The sequence below is a fragment of the Neopelma chrysocephalum genome, unplaced genomic scaffold (genome assembly GCF_003984885.1).
Source record: "Neopelma chrysocephalum unplaced genomic scaffold, ASM398488v2 Primary Assembly neopelma1_44, whole genome shotgun sequence".
Lineage (NCBI taxonomy): Eukaryota > Metazoa > Chordata > Aves > Passeriformes > Pipridae > Neopelma > Neopelma chrysocephalum.
This window is the reverse complement of record NW_020897703.1, coordinates 15,948,194-15,969,075: the sequence shown is the minus strand read 5'-3', so window position 1 is coordinate 15,969,075 and position 20,882 is coordinate 15,948,194. Positions and strand designations below refer to the sequence as shown.

General features: G+C 34.9%; 1 protein-coding gene across 11 annotated transcripts in view; it reads right to left on the bottom strand.

The window, feature by feature from the left end:
• The window catches only part of LOC113965372 (sodium channel protein type 1 subunit alpha), a 168,490-nt gene that overhangs the window by 24,143 nt on the left and 123,465 nt on the right, over positions 1-20,882 (bottom strand). For 8 of the 11 annotated variants that reach the window (XM_027678686.1, XM_027678685.1, XM_027678692.1 and 5 more), the window contains 14 exons: positions 19,612-19,675; positions 19,127-19,268; positions 18,770-18,976; positions 17,987-18,292; positions 16,892-17,272; positions 15,597-15,729; positions 14,570-14,808; positions 12,165-12,338; positions 11,187-11,543; positions 9,980-10,462; positions 7,756-7,873; positions 6,365-6,519; positions 3,547-3,720; positions 973-1,095 (listed from right to left, as the gene is read on the bottom strand). In XM_027678686.1, the coding sequence (XP_027534487.1) occupies positions 973-1,095; positions 3,547-3,720; positions 6,365-6,519; positions 7,756-7,873; positions 9,980-10,462; positions 11,187-11,543; positions 12,165-12,338; positions 14,570-14,808; positions 15,597-15,729; positions 16,892-17,272; positions 17,987-18,292; positions 18,770-18,976; positions 19,127-19,268; positions 19,612-19,675 (3,056 nt within the window). The remainder of the gene's footprint in view (positions 1-972; positions 1,096-3,546; positions 3,721-6,364; positions 6,520-7,755; positions 7,874-9,979; positions 10,463-11,186; positions 11,544-12,164; positions 12,339-14,569; positions 14,809-15,596; positions 15,730-16,891; positions 17,273-17,986; positions 18,293-18,769; positions 18,977-19,126; positions 19,269-19,611; positions 19,676-20,882) is intronic. The other 3 variants (XM_027678694.1, XM_027678696.1, XM_027678695.1) reach the window with 1 other exon arrangement.

The window sequence follows — 20,882 nt, the reverse complement described above, 5'->3', positions numbered from 1 at the left end:
AGGTAGTCTACTGAATACAATTCAAGGAAAAGAATTTGAAGCTTCAATCATTAAGCTTAGAATTCTTTCTGAAGACAGTATACTCCAACCTATTCCACTGGTTTCTAATTGACTAGAAATTCATTATTGCATTGTTTCCTCTTATGTTTCCAAAAACCAGGAAAAAGCATTTTCTTAAAACATATTTCATTGACATGCATATAGAGTTAGTTTGTATTCAGTGGCTTTAAGGAACAGAAGGTATAAACAAATGAAAAAATAAGTTAAAATGCCTTCTTAAGTGAGATGAATAGTAAGCAGGGCCTCTAAATTACTCAGAGTAGTAAGAAATGACCTTATATACATTGTATTGAATATTGAATAGAGATTAGTTGAAATTAAAAGAAAGCATTTACCTTACAAAGAGAATAATTTCATAGAGCAATCAAATAACTTGATTTGTTTTTTTAAGTCAGCCAAACTCAGAAATAGATTTAAACCACTAGTGGGTATGAATATATCTGTAATACCATCTAGTTAAATTCAGCGGGGTTAGACTAAAGGGGATTTATCAAATATAAAGAAAAATTTTAAAAATTCAAATTTTAACAGACAATATCTTCAACGGATGCTAAATTAGATTCCTGTATCAATATTGTAATATGTTTATCAGTAAAAAATTAATATAGTTTTGTTACTTTTTTTTTCATTATTAAGAGTCTGTTAAGTGAGTTCATAGTTGGTAATTTCAAAGACTTATATGAAAAACTCCTGAGATTGGCTAGAAAGTAAAGTAACCTTAATGAATGTAACTTCTATGTGACACTGCATATGGATTTAGGTGAATTGATGAAGCTTTTTGCTTATCTGTTAGTAAAAGATATGCGATAAAAAGATAGTGCAGCCTTTCTGCATGGACTTTTCATTCCTGATTCTGCATGCATGTACTCCTTCTATGCATGCATAGTTTCAGATTCTTTCATGTTGTCTTACCCTCATGCCTTCAAATCGTGACAAAGCTCTTAGAGGTCTCAAAGCTCTTAGTGTCCTAAGGGACTTAATGGCACCAAGTTCAGAGTAACCCAATGCATTTGCTGTTAAGCTAACCAAAGAGACCTATATGAAAACAGGAAAGTAAAAATTATTATATTGTACATACTACTTTACGTACCATAGATGTGAGATATACACTTCTTTAGAAGATTCTAACTTTGGACCACTTTCTTCAGGAATAGGGAGTCTTTCAAATGAAAAAAAAAAAGAAGAAAAAAGTAATATGAAAGAAGAAGAGGTAAATAAAAAAAATAGCATAAGATAACTAATATCTGGAAACATTAATACTTCTGAATGTCATATTTTGCTAGTGATTTGTGGGCATTTAAAACAACAAAAAGCAAATTAAATTAATCTCTCCTTTTTACCAATTTAGGTATTATTCTTCCTTTTTCTTTTTTTTACAGTTCTGTTGGGATCAATAGTTATGGTTGATAATGTCCATTTGGTTGTCCACAACTGAAAGGAAAGTGATTGAAGATTGGGTTGAACTAACACATGGGTCACAGAGCAATATTGCTTCTCTGGAAATTGGTAGAAAGGATTAATTTTTCTATAATCAGTTACACTAATTAATCCTTTTGCCTTACTGCTGAATTTATGTGCTTTACAAGCTTAACATTGACCTGGATTATGTTGTTTCTAAGACCTTATAAGAACAGTTCCATAGATGGCAGAATTCGACAGGCCTTTAAATATTCCATGTCCCTACGTTACCTCAGTGCAAAATACCACATTGTCCACGTTTGCTATGGCTCCTGTCCAAAACATTACCTTCTGTTTGTTTCCCATTTCCCCTAAATGTTCCTGCATTATGCTGTTCTAATTCCTTAACTATTTACTGGGCCAAAAATAGCATAATATTCTCGTGTACTCTTTCATTATAAGAAAAAATATATCAGGTAAAGAGAACTCTACGACAGTACTTTTTATGAACTATATTTAAAATCAAGCATTATATTTGAAATCTTTAGCTTTTCTGTACTTGTCAATCCTGAGCTCTAGCAACCCATAAATCTAGGTTCTGATGAAATCTGAATTTCTTTCTCCAGCATATTCCTCATACTACTAAAAACTTTCAAGCTGCCGTGATCTGAAGCAAAATTAAAGAAAATATCTTTGTAAAAGATGTGTAAATCTAAGATTTGATCACGAGCTTATTGAGACACTTGAATACATACTATACCTTCACACGATGTATTCAAATTTTCACATTCACAAGACGGCCGTTTGCAATATTATGATTTAAATAAGGTCAAATATTAGAGAAAATTAGTTTAGAAAAGGAACAGCTGCTTCTGCTTGCATGCTTCTTCAAGCTTTTTTTTTGTAGGTGCCATTTTGAGAAGAATTTCAATACTAGAGAACCCAAGAGTGGGTCTTTCTTTATATGAACATAGCTACCTGTAGCTCTATATGTGGGATTGAATCCTAGATATATTTAAACCATAATGTACACATATCAAAAAGGTTGTAGGCACCCATCACAAAACAAAGCTGAAGAAAACTAATTGCTCTGATTAGCCCGTGTATGCTGGGAACACAATCAGAAACTTTTGGCAATTCTTTGGCATAATAAATGCTTATAAAGTTCCCTTTCTACCTATTCAGTGTCTGTTTCTAATTCATTTAAACCAGGACAAAAACAATCTTAATTTTAAAACTAAGCTTGTTCAATATTTGGGTTTTGCCAGAAATTGCTGTCTTAATTGTGACTGGCTGTGCTTTTGTAACTATGTAAAACATAATACTTGCATTCCTGAGCATTGGAGGTTTTCTCAAAAGGGTATACTTAGGATAGTATTAAATTCTCCATAATTGTATCAATGCATTAAGAAAAATTCTCTCCCATTTCACGGCACAGCAAAGTAGAGTTAGAACTATCAGACAACCCTTGCAGCAAAGATTATTGAGCCTAATTTCCAACGTGGTTGTGAAGACTGCAAGTTCAGTAATATTTACTGGACTTTAATACTAAGTAAGCCACACTAACAATGCTAAAGATATATCTTGCTTTCCTTGTAAAACCATAATTTATCCATATGCTGAAATCTGGAGATGTGACGTTTGTTTTCTTGCCAGAGGGGTTTTGATTCAGATGTGTATAGGATGTCTGGTGGACCAGGCATCCATCTAAATGCTGCATTCAACTTAGACCACAGCAGGAGGGATGGTGGGTCTGAAGGTGGAATGAGCAGATCAGGCCAGAATGGAGGACAGCGTGGCCTCTTTCAACAGCAGTGCTGGGATAAACCCTTTAACTGCTTGTGAGACTACCAAGTGAGGTCCTTCTGTTAGCAGGAGAACTTCCAGTCTTTCCTAACTCTGTGGTATAGCAAGGCAGTGCTGCAAGTATAAAGTGAAAGACAGAAGTATGGAATTTTTCTAGCTACCTTACTTTTTAAAGTGAAAAGTAAACTAGTTGGCACTAATAGATATTATGGTTGCAAAGAGAGTAATTTTAAAAATAATCAGATAAATATAAAAGTATCACCTAGGAAATACACTACATACATCGACAATCAGGAAGTCCAGCCAGCACCAGGCATTAGTAAAGTATGTTTGGTAGCCATAGGCCACCCATTTCAGCAGCATTTCCAGTATGAAGATGTAAGTGAAGACCTTGTCAGCATATTCCAGCATGGTCTTGATAGTTTTACGTTGTTCAATATATATGTCTTCAAAAGCCTGTGAGTATAAACATTCAAAGATATATTATTTTTTGTTACTGCATATACTTCAGGTTGCAACAAAGCAAATCAAAAAAAGGCAACAAAAAAAGGAAACAATCTTCAAGAAAAGGCATGGCTATGTCACTTCTATTCAATGCTTCTTTTTCTGCTAACCTCAGTATATACTTGTTTCCCCCTATGGAACTATATTTCCAGCTCACAGGAGGAAGAAGCAGATAGATATTACACAGCAACCACTCCACTGGGCAGGGATTTTTATTTATTTATTTATTTATTGCTGATGGTGAATTATTCTTCTCAGATCATTTTCTGTACTGAAAAATAGCATTGATTCTGCAAAGTGTTGTGCCTGAACTGAATTCTACTCAGATCATTTGGTTCGTATGTAGGTAGATCCAATTTCAAAATCCAGGGCCATAGTTATTTAAATTTTCAGGAAAATGACAAGTCAATTGACCTTTTGTTTTTATGTCCTGTTGCTTTTTGAAAATTTTAAGTTATAAATCACAGAATAACTTCTTCCTTTCTTAAAAGAAATTATTTAAATCAAATACCTGCTTTACTGTATTATTCACATTTTATGAGATACATAAAATTTCTGAGCTCCATGCAATGTTATTTATACTTTTTGTGTTCTCATTTTTGGGCATTTGAAAAAACAAATAGCTTCTGATTTTCATAAGTTTTTTCTGTCTCTAAAATATTTTTCCTTTAATTTCTTTCAAATTTCAGTTACACTATTATTTCTTATGGAGAATGACTGATTTCATGAGACTGAAAGAACTGGAATGATATGCCAGCTTGAAAAGATTTGGATATTTATTGGCACATTTATTTTTACTCAGCCTGCTTCTGAATCACTTTACATCTGTCAGTTCAAATGATTAATGTTTGTGTATCAGTCATAAAGCTAACAACTGTGTACCGGTAATTCCGGATACTTAGATCAGGCACTGGGGTACCTGACACTCATATGGATTCACTAAAAACTTTATCTCACAGAACTGGGAAGTCGACAGATATAATTTCCTTTGTCTAGGTGGAAGTGTGCCAAAGGCTGAGCCAGCAGTGCTCCTGGCAGCTGGAAGTATGTTGGCTCCCCGAGTGCCCTTGGGGTAGGGGTTTGGAGGCAGTTTGCAGTCTCTCTGTGTCTGCCAGATTTCCTGGCTCTGGTGACAGTGAGATTTGTCTGGAGCACAGCCTTGGGGTGAACACTTGGATATAGTACTGGCAGATCCAAAGAGACTTTTTCACTATCACAAAAGAATTTGAAGGGAGAGCTGGATCTCACATCTCCAGAGACTTGGGCTAATCCACGGTCTGCAAAGCCTTTCCACAAAGTAAAGGTTTTGTGGATGACACACCTTATGTTCACAAGCATGAGGCGCCAACACCATGGGATCTCGTCTCAGACTTCCTCTAAATATAGTGACAGAAATTCACCTTTACCAGATCTCTTTCTAGTACTTTTCTCTCATTTAAATTCTTGTCAGTGAAGATTTTCTCCACTTGGTTACATGAACCAAAATTCAGTAGTGTAGACTTGAATTTTTTGTTATTCAGATGGCTTTAAATGACAGGGAAGGTGTCACGTGGTATTGAGTAAGAGTTGCTTTTTGATGGATGCATTGATATTAGACCAAACAAAAGCAGAATAATTCTTAGAGATGTAACTGGAACTAGGGTAGGTATAATCATAAACTGCTAACCATCAACAGTATTTTAAAGTGTTGGTAATGGTCTAAAGAGTTTATAATACAATTTTGCAACACAATATTTCTATTATGTAGGAACTTCAGTAACTTGACAAAGGGTAATTGCATCTATCAGGGTAGATGCTGGATATACTCTACATTATCTCAGAGCATGTAGTTTGCCTAAGAAATGTTACCTCAGTATATATTCAGGCTCACCTATATTTCACAATTCATCTCCAATTTCTTTATTATTTTTCATTATTTTTATTTTTGTAATCACATATTATTGGTATGTTTTGTTTCATTTATTGTTACAGAGTGATATTATGGTTGGCTTCTTTTTCTTACATATTTGTTAAAGCAAATTCATGTTCTTACAGATGTCCCTCTAGTCTACATGAGTATGAGTCAGTAGAAGCTGAATTGCAAGCCTAAGTAATATATTCTTAGTCTTAGAAAGGAATCATTAAAAATACACAGTCTTAATCTTTCTTTCTGTTCTAGCACATAACATTCATAAGACTGCATAAGCTAGCCCTGGCTCTTGCAAGCTATGGTGAACTGTTTATGCCATTACAGTTTAGTTCCAAACTCTTCAACAGTGACAGTTCTTTTCCCTGAGTTACACCAGTAAACACCAGTGAAACAAGAAAGGAAATTCTAATAACAAAGTTAAAAATGTTCTCTTCTTCACATGTGGTTCATCTCTCTGCCTCAGGTGTAGCCTGGTCACCTTAGGCTTTCTCTAATCACTTACACTCATTCTTTTTTTCTACATATTGTTGAGAAGAGACTTTTTTGCCATTTTTTTGAAGGCCTGACTAAAATTTAGTCCTGTCATTTGAAGACGTGGAACTGTGTAAAGTTAAAACAATGTTTGAAGACCCAAGTTTTAAGGAGTTTTCTGACAACATAGAGACATTCTGTTCATGCTTTACTTACCAGAGCTCCACTGCTGAGGAGAATCATAAAGACAATAAAAGTCTCAAACCAGTTGTGTTCGACAATCCTGAAGCAGGTTTTTCTAAGGTTCCACCACTGCTTTCCTCTCCCTTCTTCTATACTTACTTGACAGCACTTGAACCTTCTTACACAGCCTTTAGAACAGTGTATGTAATGAGAGAGAAAAAAAAGAAGACATTTTTGTTGATTTGCATCAGTTTTGGTTATGCATTTTGGTAATTATACAATGCTATTTTACAGAAGCTGTGCTTTTTAGTAAAAACCCAATAGATTTTCAGCTAGATGACCTTCTCATCCAAATGTCAAGTAGGTTTATGTAGTAACATATGGGCAAATGATATTAAATTGTACCCTCTTTTTCAGGATGCTTAATTCACACAATGCTACATTCATTTCACGAAAAAAAATCTAAGCTTCTTAGCTGAGTTCTGGGCTTTTCTGTACCAGCTAACTTCACAAACTTGTGCCCCCAATTTACTTAAGCTTTTATGATTTCCTCCTGACTTTTGTTTCTTCTTTCTTTTATGTAGAAAAATACTAGTTAACAATAATGGTATTTTCCTTGCAAATTCTAGACTGTTACAGTAATACTTCTTGCAAGTTCAGTGCAAATTTCTAAAGAATGATCTGTTATCATGTCCAGAATTAACCCAACATGACTGTAGCATTTATTCTCCAATATCTAAACCTAACTGTTGCTTACAGACACCAGAAATGGTATTTCTATCCTTACACTGCTGCTTTAAACATATTTCTTTCCCCACCTTCTTCACATGCACACATCCATAAAGTTTCTCAAAAGGAAATGTCATTGGAAAAACATTTATGACCAGATTCTGGTCATAAATGAAGGAAGAAAGGAGGAAAAGTGAAAGGTGAAAGAGTCTATCAGGTGAGACTGTTCTTGCCCCAGGTGGCACACAAGGCTCTTCCTTCTTTTTTTGTCAATTTGTAGAAGGTTCATTTAGTGTTTTGCACAAGACCATCTAGGTGCAGTTTTTATTTATCACTCAACAGCTCTATCAGTAATGTATACTTTATAAAGCACTATGATAGATATCTATGAAGAACATTTTAAAAATAGTGTTATTATCTAAGAGACTGTAACTAAACTCCAAGTACAGTAACTCATACTAAAATAAAACTTTCAATAATGTATTTTTTGTATTTAAAAATAGTGATACATTTCTGACAAAATGTTTCCTTAATGGTTTATCTGATATATAGTATAATTGCGGTCTCAGTACTACTGCTAATAATCAAAGTTTAAACATTAACAAACAAGTAATGTGATCCATAAATCTTAATATTTAATTTAAATAGAAAATTATTCTTTTAAGAAGTATTATTAGTATTTTTGTTCCAAACACCTTCTGTGAAGCAGGCTTCTGGCTCCTGGGCTTCTTCAGGTTCAGCTTCTGGTTGTTCTTCTGCAGGCAGTCCAATATCAACTGTGCTACCTTCAGATGAACTAGATGAATTTAACTTCTGTAAAGGAAAGAAGCACCGCAAATGCATCGTAAATAATTTTAAGGCAAATATTATTTGATTCTGGAATAAGTAAATAATTGGGCAAAGTTTTTGAATGTTCTAGAATTCAACATAAGTAAATTGCTGATAAACATCCGTGAAATTTGTACACTCTTTGGTTTTCCTTCTACATTGTATGGATCTATTAAATAGAAGGTGTATCAGTGATAGATAAGACTTTAAACAAAATTATGCTTTAAATTGAAAAATATGGGTGATGATGCTGAACCTGCAAAGATTTATGAGCACAACAAGCCAAAAGTGGTAATGATGTCTTGACCTACACAGAAATAATGAAGCTTAAGTAATTATACAGGAATTGGTAACGTCTACAGAAAATCAGGTAAGAGTCTAAAAATAACTACATAAATGAGATAGGAGTTCAGAGGAATGAGGGAAAAAAGCAGAGAAGGCCATACTTCAGAGGTAAGTAACAACTAAACTCTTACTAAAGCAGGGTTAGTAGTAAGTCAGAAGTGTCATAGTACTTTTTCAATGGGATAAAAGATAGACCTGCTCCTATATGTAGCAGCACATCGACATAAAGCTTTTCTAAACTGAATCTATTTCTAAAAGGAATCAATTCTCCATTGGTCAGTCATAAACCAGCTTGTGTCACTCTGCCTAATTGGTTTGGAAGACTGGACTGACCAGCATTAAGGTAGTTGTGGGGAGAGCAGATGATTAACCATTGTTTTCCTCCAAAGAATCTTTGCTTAAATGTTTTATTTTGAAATTCTTTATGCTGGGGCAAGTTCATAGTGTGCTCAAATAAATTTTTAGAACCTCTGTTGTAACAACAGTTCAGAAATGTGAGTCAAAGCCAAATTATAGAGGTTTTGGTTATAGTTAACAGGAAAAGAATCATTAATGCTTCAGATATTAATTGAAAATGGGAACAACACTGTCTCTGAAATAGCTTTCTGGGGGAAGAGGCTGTTTTGTACAGGTCTCCTTTCTTGGGGGAGGATCTGAAGATTGCACTTAGCTTAACATTGGATTTTTGTTGTGAGCACTAGATGGCTTATGCACACTGAAGGGACAGTGGTAAAGAATTCAGCTACCCTAAAATTAGGTATCTGAAGTACTGCTAGTAATACAACAGTGGGAGGAAGGGGGGAAGATGAGTTATCCTATAAAGAAACTGCATCGCTACCAGAATAGAAACTAGCTAGTTCAAGGTTAAAGTTCCTCAACTTGGAAAATTAATATTGTCAAGTGTCTGGAAAGGTAATTTTATAATTTGACTAAAATATCAACAAAGTAAGTCACTGAGGTTGTAGTTTTGCAAATTTTGTTATTGAATCAATTTAAATCATTGTGTTAAAATAGCCACAGACAAAAAGTCACATAATGGAACAGGTATTAGCCTCAACATGTTTTTTAAATTTACAATTCCAAAAAAGGCTTAGATCTATAGCCTGCTTTGGCATTGCTTTAGACACATTAAATATTTTCATCTGTTGATATTTTTCAGTTTTAACAAGTAAATTTGAAATATATGGAAGAGTTTATGATTAAGACTTCTTTCTATGGGAATCTACAAGAGCTGCCAATTTTAAAACCTAAAAGAATTCCTGTGTCGAAAGGACATACATAAACTATATGCTCAGAAATAAAATCCTGTAGAGGGGTACATTTTAAGTGGCCAAGAGGTGTATGACACTCCTTATTGGATCCTTACAGGAGGAAACCAAAAGTTTCTGGTAGAATAACACTGTAGCTAAGGCACTGCCTTCTACTAGTTGTTGCAACTACCATATGGACCATAAGCAGTTTTTACGGATTAGTTTGGTCTCCCACTGCCTGGCCTCTTATCCTCTCTTGGAGGTTATATTTTTTAACCCTTTCTCACACTTGTGTTCATCAGGAATTAAATCCTCCTTTATACATTCATTAACGCCCATCTACAAAGAAGTGTAAAAATAACAAATGATCAAGAATTGAATACACTGGCTTATAAAAACAAAACATAACAACTTTCAACAAACAAACCCCCTTCCTTCTCCCTCAAAACAAAAACCCTCAAAAGATTAGAGAGAAATGCACAAAATGTATAAATACCTCTTTGCTTTCCTCGAGATCTGATTCACTACTAAACTCCTCTGTGTTCAGATTTTCAAAGTCGGATTCACCCACAGCAATGGGCACTGTCACAGTGAGGCTTGGGTTGTTTATGAATGACATGTAATCACTTTCATCAATTATGTATTTTTCCACACTGCTACCTGTGCCTATACCACTGGTGGTTCCATTTGCATCTTTAATATAATCATGGTCCTTGCTCAGTTCCACAGTTGTATGGTTAGAAATACAGCTATTTTTGTTGTTCAGATCTTCAAGTGGCTTGATTTCATCTAAAGCTTTTTGTTTTTTAACAAAAGCTTTTTGGATGAATTCACGTGCTTTTCTTTTCACATAATCTATGCCTTTCTGCATTCTTGCTACTGCAATTTGGAGATTATTCATTTCATTATCATCATCTGTCACAGCAAGGTTGTCCGCACTAAACGAACTCAAGAGCAAGGCCAAAAATAGGTTCAGTACCTGCAGAAAGATAAAAAAAAAGGAAAGAAAAAAAAAAGGATGTTCTAGACCTTATCCCAACAAATAACATTTATTTTATTAAAAATGTCATATTAGTGACTTCAAAGACTGACATCCCAATAATTCACCATAAACAAAAAAGAACCCTCAAAATTTTTTCTCTTCTCCACAAAAAGCCAAGCTTATTTAATTTAGTTTAGGTCCTGCTCATCATTCAAAAAATATTCCTACAACTGACTAATATCTATAAATGTGTCTTTAAATCCCCACAGTAAATAAATATTTTGGTGCCAAGTCTTATAATCTAAAATTGGAGAGATCAGATTTGCTATTCAACATCATTAAAAAGTTTAATCTATTCCATCACACAGTAGAAATTAGATTATTTAAGTGACTAATCATATGGGATAAATAATAAAAAAATCCACAGCGAACAGGCTATAAAGAGTGGATAAACTAGAATTATTTGTGGCACAAAATATTTACAAAGAGCCAAAAGACAAATTAGTCACATTTTTAAGTGCTCACTCTAACATTCTCAGGATTTTGACATTGCAGAATACTTTGTTCTCTATCCAATAAAGCTCTTAAGCTTGACTTTAAGCATTGCTTGAAACTACCTGCTTAAGTGCTTTTTTGAAGCAGTGCCAGAGCACCTAGTTCACTTCAGGACTGAGACCTCTCTATTGCCAAATAATTTTTTGCTAACACTTTGATTACATACCACCAGGTTTCCAATCACCATGACCATCATGAAGACAGTAAGGCACATGGCTTGGCCAGCAACCTCCATGCAGTCCCACATCGTTTCTATCCATTCTCCACACAGCACTCGGAATACAATCAAAAAAGAGTGGAAAAAATCTTGCATGTGCCAGCGTGGAAGTTCACAGTCACTGGAGATCTTGCAGACACATTCCTTGTAGCTTTTCCCAAACAGCTGCATCCCAACCACAGCGAAAATGAACACAATGATGGCCAACACCAGGGTCAGATTGCCCAGAGCTCCCACAGAATTACCAATAATTTTTATCAACATATTTAGAGTTGGCCAAGATTTTGCCAATTTGAAAACTCGTAACTGGAAGAAAAGAAAAATATTGTTAGGACAATCAGAAAGACACAAAGGTATTTTAAAATTAATTTGTGGAAGGATATTACTGCAAAATATGCCCTGAGTATGACTGTTCAGATGGAATCATCTTGTCTAAAAGCATGCAGATGGAAGGTTCCCTTGAGAAAAATTTGTAAAGTTGGGGTTTGATACCCTCAAAGCATAGTTTTTATCGAAGTCCAAAGATGCTACTTGTCATACTAGATGAAACTTAAAATCTAGGGTACATCTGTTAAAATCATTTGGGCCATTTTTGAACTGGTATTTGTAGAGCATATCTATTCCTGTAATACCAATCAGAGCACAATATATCTAGAGAGTCAATTTATTTCTGCATAGCAGGATGTTTAAAGTGTGTATGTACAATAGATACACTGGAAATAGGCCCAGGGCACCCACTGCTGTCTGTCTGGATCTCTATAAATTCTCATTGAAGACAGTAAGGTACCACAATTAAGAAGGATTTGCACTCATGAAAGTGACATCAGGATCAGTATCATGGGAAACATCAAGAAAACTTCCAAGGCAAAAGTAAAATCATTTTAATGAAGCCCCATTGAAAAATCAGTGCAATTGATGCATATTTACCAGTCTGAATGATCGAAGAACTGATAGTCCTTCCACATCTGCAAGACCAAGCTCAACCAAGCTAAGGGTTACAATAAAACCATCAAAAATATTCCAGCCTTCCTGGAAATAATAGTAAGGATCCATTGCAATTATCTTGAGAAACATTTCTGCTGTGAAGATTCCAGTGAAGACCTGTGTTTAAAGTGCAGTTTGTTATTTCATTGTGAAATATACTACTACAAATTTAGCTGTTGTCTAGGTTTTTAATTCAAGATACATATCTGCAATGTCTTATCCAGAACTGACACTTAAAAATAGTTATGTTTACTGATTTATTATGCCCACCTTCCCTTAACAAGTACCACACAAACCAAGTCATTTTTCAATTAATTAAATTTTATACTATTCAAATTACATAAACTCCTTTTTTACAGCATTTATAATCCAATTTCAACTCTATCAGGATATGGACTTTCTCGTGTACTGTACAAACAATACCCCAAATTTGATTTTCAGAATTTAAACCAGAATGCTTTCCAGAAATTACACAGCATAACATCTTTCTTGGTACACGAATTACAAATGAGGTCAAATCTGAGACTCCAGAGGGGCAGCTTTGCTGGTATAATCTGTCATTCAGTTCAACAGAGCTATGATTGTTTATACCAGATGAATAAATGGTACATTATAATCTATTTCAGTTGATAGAGACACTGAGAAACATTATAATATACTGAGACACAACAATTTGCTGAAGCTGAGTAACTTCTACCAAGCTGTTGCCGGTAAGTTCAGTGAAGCTTGTTGGCTCAATTGCTTTGATGTCAGGAATGAAAGAGCATTTAAGAATGCATTTTAAACAGGGTATTGCTGGTAAGGGTTTCTCATCATGGGATGCTATGCTGAATGAAGTAGGAATCATATTTAAGAGCCACCGAGGTAATGACCCTGAGTAGCTTTGAGAGAAGTCTTGGGAGAATTTCCTGTAGGAGAGGAATGTACTAAAGCCACAGTTAAAGACTGCTCAAGCCCTGCTCTGAAATGCTTTCTTTTTTTGGTTTCAATAACCTGTTTTCTAGCAAGCTGAACAGAAAATGAGACAGCTAAAGAGAATAACCTAACTGAGATAATCAGGAGATGGGAAAGAAGAGTCTGACTTGCTCTTCCTAGGAACACCAATACTCAAGATAGATTTTGTTACAGTCTTTAAATACATTCTTTATACAGACACTAGAGAGGGAAAGGTCACAAATTTTTAAGCTACAGGACTGGAATCCCTGAGGAAGACATAGGAATGATAAGTACAGTTTGAAACGCTGACTAAGGTTCCTAACAATCAGGACAGGAAAGTTCTCAAGGAGTTTCATGCAACCCTCAAGAGCCTCTGTATTGCAGGAGGGGTTTATGTCAGGGAGCCCAAAACTGGAAGAGCATGGTGCTTATAGCCAGGTTCTCTCATACGCCCTTCGTAGTCAGATGTACACGAAGATTTATATGGAATTTTCTTTAAGTATATGAAAATCAGCTATACAATTATCTATTAATTCTCTCTCCTAAGTCCTGTAGTTATTTACACGATCTGGGATATTTTTTCCTCATTACAAAACAAGGATTATTAAAAATCCCATTATAAGAAATCAATTCTTAAAATAAGAAATAAAGTAGGACTGCAGCTGCAGATACTTCTATGTGATCAAACCTGTCAGTTCAAAAGCATGAGAGCTACAAGAAGTTAACTCCTGAAATCTTTAATAATTTATCTTTTTGAAGTAGAAGGGAGAAAATATAGATGACAACATGAGGAAAAATATCTTACTAATTATCTGAGGATAAAAACAATAAAAAAATATAAGAGGAAAAAGTACTGCGGGATATTTTTCACATAAAGCCTATAAAGAAAACAATCCATTATCCACATAAAAAGTTGTTTACAGAAGAAAATTCTAGAAATGCTTTTAAATTGACATTTTAACTATTGTAAACTTTTGCTCAGGAAACAGCAATTAAAAACACATTCATAATTTAAAGATTTGTATTGTATTGATTGAGAAATTTACACTACATTTATTTATATAGTGTCTTTTTCATGGAACCAATGCATTTCCTGGTTTAATAGTTACACAAATCAACTTCTATTTAAGATGGACTTCACTTAATGTAGCATTGGAGCTAATTTTTAAATCTTTTATTTGATTTTGCAGAACACTGCAATATATTGATTTTACAGTATCCTAAGCTACATGAATCAGTGTTGGTGGTGAAATTTCAAAAAATGTTTTGATACTCATATCTGGAGATTAATAAATATACAATAATTCTACTTTATAAAGAGTTAACCCCCCCCAGCTGTTAAAGCTCCTTCTTTCAGTTTTTTTCAGATATATTTCCTAACAAATTATGACACAAAAACCCAACAGACTTACCAGATTTCCAACTGAAAGTACATTATTGAATTCGTCAGTCATTGGATAATGTTCCATGGCCATAAAGAGTGTATTTAAAACAATGCAAATTGTAATAGCCAGGTCAACAAATGGGTCCATTACCACTAAGTTGACAATATGTTTTACTTTTAGCCAATGTGGACTGCAATCCCAGATCAAGAAAATATTTGCAAATTTATACCAACATGGTGGGCATTTCTGTCTTGATTCTTCAAGTTCTGTGGCAAAAGAAAGTTTAAAAAGGTAATTTTTAAATTGTGATTGCTCTAACAGTCTCAACCCTATATGAATTGTACCAGTCAAGTTGTCAATCTGTACTAGTGCTGATTAACTTCCCATAAGCCCCCTTTCTACAGGGCTTTTCAAGAAAGTATTTAAAAATTGCTATCAAATATATTTACTATGTTCAAAGCTTATCACTATGCCAATCAGCATCAATTTATGCATCAATTTGTATCATGTATTTAATTTTTCCTTGATTACTCCAAGCCTGTTTCTCCAATCTACTGTTCTGGTATGTAAATATTTTTATTTTGAAATTTGTAAAATTTAGGTAAAAATTTTCATTCCTAGTTCAAGAAAAAAAAATTTTAATCACCTAGAATAGCACTTCTTTAAAGAGTAACTGAATAAATGTAGCTGCTAAAATACATATATATTTTAACAATAGTTGCATATGTTTGAAAAATGTTCAGTTGCCTTTTTTGGTCCAATAATATATTTTAATTACTATGCATAAGCATCCACTCAGTTATGACCATCTACATGAGTTAGATGGTGGCAAAATTATGAGATATAAATGCTTACGTATGTAATAACTTTAATGCTTACTAATGTAATAACCTTAATAAATAAAGACCTTTGAGTTTGCTAATAAATATGGTCCAGTTTCTGGGATGATATCTGTTACTTAAGCTATTTTAAATCAGTTTTTAGGTTTCAACTCAAATTTTCAGAAATCCGTGGGAAAACCCATGTTAAATATTAAGCTATGCATAGCACACACCTTCCACAGTGTTTGTGAGGATGCTAGCAATACTCATGGCTCTTTCCCTTAAAGCTGGGTCTTCCAGGAAGTCCATAGAAACATGAAAAGAACCTGATATTCTCTTCCTCATTTCTGTTTCTGTTGTAGTGCCCTGTACAGAGAACAATAGTAGGTGAGACCATCTTGACGAAACAATAAGTTAAGCAAATACTATATAACCCTGTTATTAATATCTTAGTTTGGGTACGTGCTTCGTGCACTTCATTTTTTATTATGTCGGACTTTTATTACTTTTTAGCATCTTTTAAGTAATTTTAAAAAGGCATTAGGCCATAGTTATCTACTGTTCAAGATTGAGAGAGAGCGTATTCACTTTTGCATTTCTTTCCTTCAAAATATGAAAAACCATTAAAAGAAATGGAAAAGCATTGAGTTCAAAATATTGCATAAAATTTTGCAAACTGTAATATTTTTTTCCTTGCTCCTGTTGACAGAATATTCTGGGGTTTGTAACATAACAATCTTTTCCCCTAAGCAAACTGTAGCAAGTAAGAAAAGTCTGACTTCCTCATGCTTCCTCATGCTACTATTTTTTAGCAATGTGAGTGGACAAATTTGAACTAAGCAAGAAATTTTTTTTAGACTTCTCTTACCTTGTATACAGTAAGAGAATGGCAGCAATATGTGCTGCACATATATTTGCACAGACAATTGTATTTTTGGAAGTGTGTATTGAACTGTGATCTTTCAATGAACTATTTGTTATCTGTAGTACAGAACTCCACCAGATACGGATGGAAAATATACAGGAATGAGAAATAAATGATAATAAAGAATTGACAACTTCCTTACATTTTTAATCAGGCTGATAAGGAAGAATGTTATCAAAATTAACTAATAATGCTAATTTTGATAATGGTAATAGCAGTATCATATTGATTGCAGTTATATAACATTTCTATATTAATTTCAATTGTATGCCAACTGTGATTGCTAGATGGACCTTTAGATTAGCTAAAGGAAAGTGTGGCAGAGTAATACAGTCAAGCATAGCATTTTTATGAATGTGTAAGTTAATATTTTATTACTTGGAAACTGCAAATTGCATTTGTTAGTTATGAGAATCTTTGTAAGTAGATGCTTGGGTTGCAAACCTATCTAAGCTGTTTAATCTACTAAAGATTTTACAAGATGCAGGAGCATTCACAGCTTGACCAACCAGGGAGCATTGCCAAGGGTTCCATTCTGTAGAAAACACTGGCTGGTGCAGTAAGAAAAGGCCACCATGCCTAAGCTATTTAAAACTTTCTTACATTGTCATCAGTAGCTGGTTTATCTATTATCACCTCTGGCAGAAGCTGTCCAACGGGCGATGTAGGAACAGATGGTCCACCAACCAGGGAAACCACCCCATTGCAATCCACAGTGCTGTGCATCTTCCCATTCACTGGAAACACTGCCAGCATCCTGGATGACCTACTGGCCTGACTAATGTTACTGTTGCGCCGTTCACCGTGTCTGCGGGGCACAAAGAGAGAGTCTCTTCTGCTATCGTTGTCTTCAAAAGTGCTGTGCTCATCATCAGCAAAGTCATTTTCTGATCCTACATCCTTTGCTCGACCTCTGAAGCTGAAAAGACTTGTTCTGCTGTTGCGCCTTGGGGAGAACAGGGAGCCGCGAATGCTCAGCAAAGACTGTAGGCAGACAAAATATGTGATTATTAGCTGAAATCCTCAAACTTAGCACTGTTGTTAGGTTAGCATAGGTCTTCATTTTTTCTTAAATGAGAGTAACCATTTTATCCAGAAATTAAATGCTGCTGTGAAATTTTATTTATGTATTTCATTATATATGTATTTTGCAGACAGAAATATCACTGTTCATGGGTTCTTCACACAAAAACAGTGTTGAGCACTCCTTTCTCAGCTAGAGCTGCTGAACAGATTAGTTACATAATGCCCACCAAGATAAAAGGGAAATCTATACATTCACATTCTTTCATGTATGCAGCATCTTGTCCATAGTGAACAAATACTGGTTCAAACACCATTGAAGCAGGAGGAAAATATAAGTCTATCATAATGGAAGTATACTGTGGCATTTTAGTAAGTCTAGGTAATATATAATCATGCTAAAAAAACCCCCACAGAATCAATCAGAGAATATTTTAATATGATTTTTAAATAATCCTATTAGAAGAATAGAGATAATAGGTTACATTTAATTCTGGGGTTTTTTTACCAGGCAGCTAGAGCACTTGCTCAAGAACTAGCAATACTAATAAAGCTTAGTAAAAATCTCAGTGCTTCCTTTGTTTAGGCAGCAGTACCAGGAAGACTAAAGTAGTTTTGCAATAGTCTATGATGCTTTAAATGTATGGTTTTACTAAAAATAATTGTATGCAATACCTGATGTGGAGAAGAATACTTCTTTTCATATGTCAGTCTATTGCCTTCAATAGACAATCGGAAACCTTTCCTTCTGATGCTGTCTTCTGACTCAGACTTGTGAAATTCATCCTCATCTTTTTCCTCTCCTCCAGATTGTTCTTTCTGTTTTCTTTTTTTCCTTCTATTTCTCCTCTCTTTTGCACTCTTTGAGCTCAATTTTGATGCGTCTGAGGAACTTTCTGAGAGCCCTCCTGCTTCTCCTCCAGCACTGGGCTCCCTGGACTCTGCAGATGCTGTTACTGCTGCTGCTGCCACTGCTGCTGCCTGCCATGATCCAGAAAGAATTTATGTCACCGAGCAAACCATAACATAGGGGGTTTTTTTAAATTTACTTGCACATAATTTCTAGTCCAAATGTCCTGGATCTTAACACTTTCTACAGGATAACCTCTCCCTAGGTTTTTTTTCCTAATTATTATTACTCAATTAACTCAAGATATGTGTTGGTCATAACCTTCTTCCACTCTTCATGGGTAGATTTTAAATGCAGAAGTCTAACAAACTGTATTAATGACACTGGACTAGAAAAACATAGCGGATAATGTATATCTAGTCTTGAATATTCCTTCTCGATTGCTGAATCATTCACAATACAATGTCTTCAGTGCAGAATAGAAAACCTGTGAGCTAGTTCTGTTGCTGAAAGACCAATAGCGTGTTTTACATCTCCAAATTCAGAAAGCAGATGATGAATATCTCTAGTAAACATACACTTCTGCATTACTGCACCATAAATTATACCTGAGCTGCTTCTTGTTGCTTCTTCAGTTGCTCCAGCATCTGCTGAAATTCTGCCTCTTTCTGCTCTGCTTCTTCCAAGGTTGCTTGATTCTGTTCTTCATAGGCCATGGCGACCACAGCCAGGATCAAGTTGATCAGATAGAAAGAGCCCAGAAAAATCACCAGAACAAAAAATATCATGTATGTCTTCCCAGCAGCACGCAGTGTCTGGAAATAATAATACATTTATAAGCAAGAATAGGGTAACAGAAGTTCTGTTTTTGATACTGTTAAAATTAAGATAAGGATTTTTACTCTAGTTGTCTTGCACTATTGATACAAACATATTTAGTCTATTTTTAATTAAAAGAACCTCACCAATTGATAAAGGTTTTCCCAGAAGTCTTGAGTCATCAAGCGAAATAGTGACAAGAAAGCCCAGCTGAAGGTGTCAAAACTTGTGTACCCATAATTGGGGTTTCTACCAGCTTTCACACATGTATATCCTTCTGGGCACTGCCTACAAAGACAAACTGGATATTACCTATTTAGTAATTTTAATATTATCATCCAGATGTTGATGCATTCATATATGCAACTGGAACTGCAAAATAACATGCATTTTCCCATTGCTGTTCCTGTTACTTTTCAACCAGGCAAGAGCTACACTAATACAAACATACTCATTCATTCACTCCAAGTTCATCTAACCAATCCACCGTGCTATGCACAGTGTAAAATCCTAGTATTTCTTATGTGAAAGGAAGTGGTCACTCAAAACACAGCCCCCCTTTCACTGCACAGCTACAGAACATGAATCTAATTTGTACCCAGTGCAATAAGATGATGAAATTTAGTCTTACCCAGCATCAGAACTATTTCCACAAAGCAGAGCATCGCTTTGGCCTTCCAGAAAATAAAAATGACCTGTTTAGAAAAGAATGTTCAAAAAATTAGAATTCCAAATATAAAAGTCATCTTAAAATTCTATGAAATAAATATTTCCACCCTAAAAGTGTTAAGGTGATTTCAGATGCAATTTTAAACACGCAGTGTTATTTTTTCAGCAGAACCACAACTTTAGAGTAAATGATATTATGAATTTCAGTAAGCGCTATCACTCACAGCACTCACTTTTAAAATGCCAAAATGTCCTAAAAATTCTGTCAAATGCTTCTGGATGTAGATTCTCCCTTCCATCTGATCACTGAACTAAATCATGCTTTGTAAAATGATATTGTACAGTTGTTTATTATCATTAAAAAAATCTGAAAAAAATACACTCATAATTTATTTTAAACTTTCCAATCAGTATTGCCGAGGGTTCCAGTTTGTTGCTTAGAAAACACTTGTGACAGTTATCTAATATGTAAACCCTGAAAAAATCCACCCAACTGCCAGTAGCTCTAACATGTGCACACACTGCAGGTAGCCTGCTGATTGGTATGAGAGTCCTGGTATACAACTAAATTTAACTCAGACAGAATTACTACAGCAGTCACCAACTTGTGTAGGTAGGATTTTAAGAGTACATGATAAAATTATTGAAAACCTTGGGAAAAATGATTGGGTAAGTTCCACCAGATCACCTTGTAGCCAACCATCCCATAGTCTGTACAGTAATCCTGTTGTTGAAGGATGTTTCAGATGTTTTAAATAACAAAGACATTGACCTATCTCTTCTTAAAAGAATAAAGAGATTATTAAAAGTTTGTGTTTTGTAGGATTCATTTCGACTGTATCCTTGAGAAGTGTTTTTCCCCTCAAAGCACATGCCTACAGTTGCTAAACTCTTGATTTTTGGAAGAATTATCACAGGAGGGGTTTCCTCCTGTAGTAATGATGTCCCACTTGGTCACAGGCTTAAGGATGAAATTTATACAGAGTCAGACCACATTGCCCAGTATCCCATTTCTGATGGAGACAGAAAACATTGCCTCAGTCTGTCTGTAAGGACAGGGCAGGGACATGGTGATGCTCCTTTGAGCACCTTGTCAGCTCCAAAACTTCTGAAGCACAGCAGCTTCAGAATTAAGTTGGTACCTTTTTTGCTTCCAGAGAAGATTTAAAGCCCACACAGGATTTCTTTTCCATTGGACTGTCCTGTTGGATTCCCTTAAAATGATCTCATTTG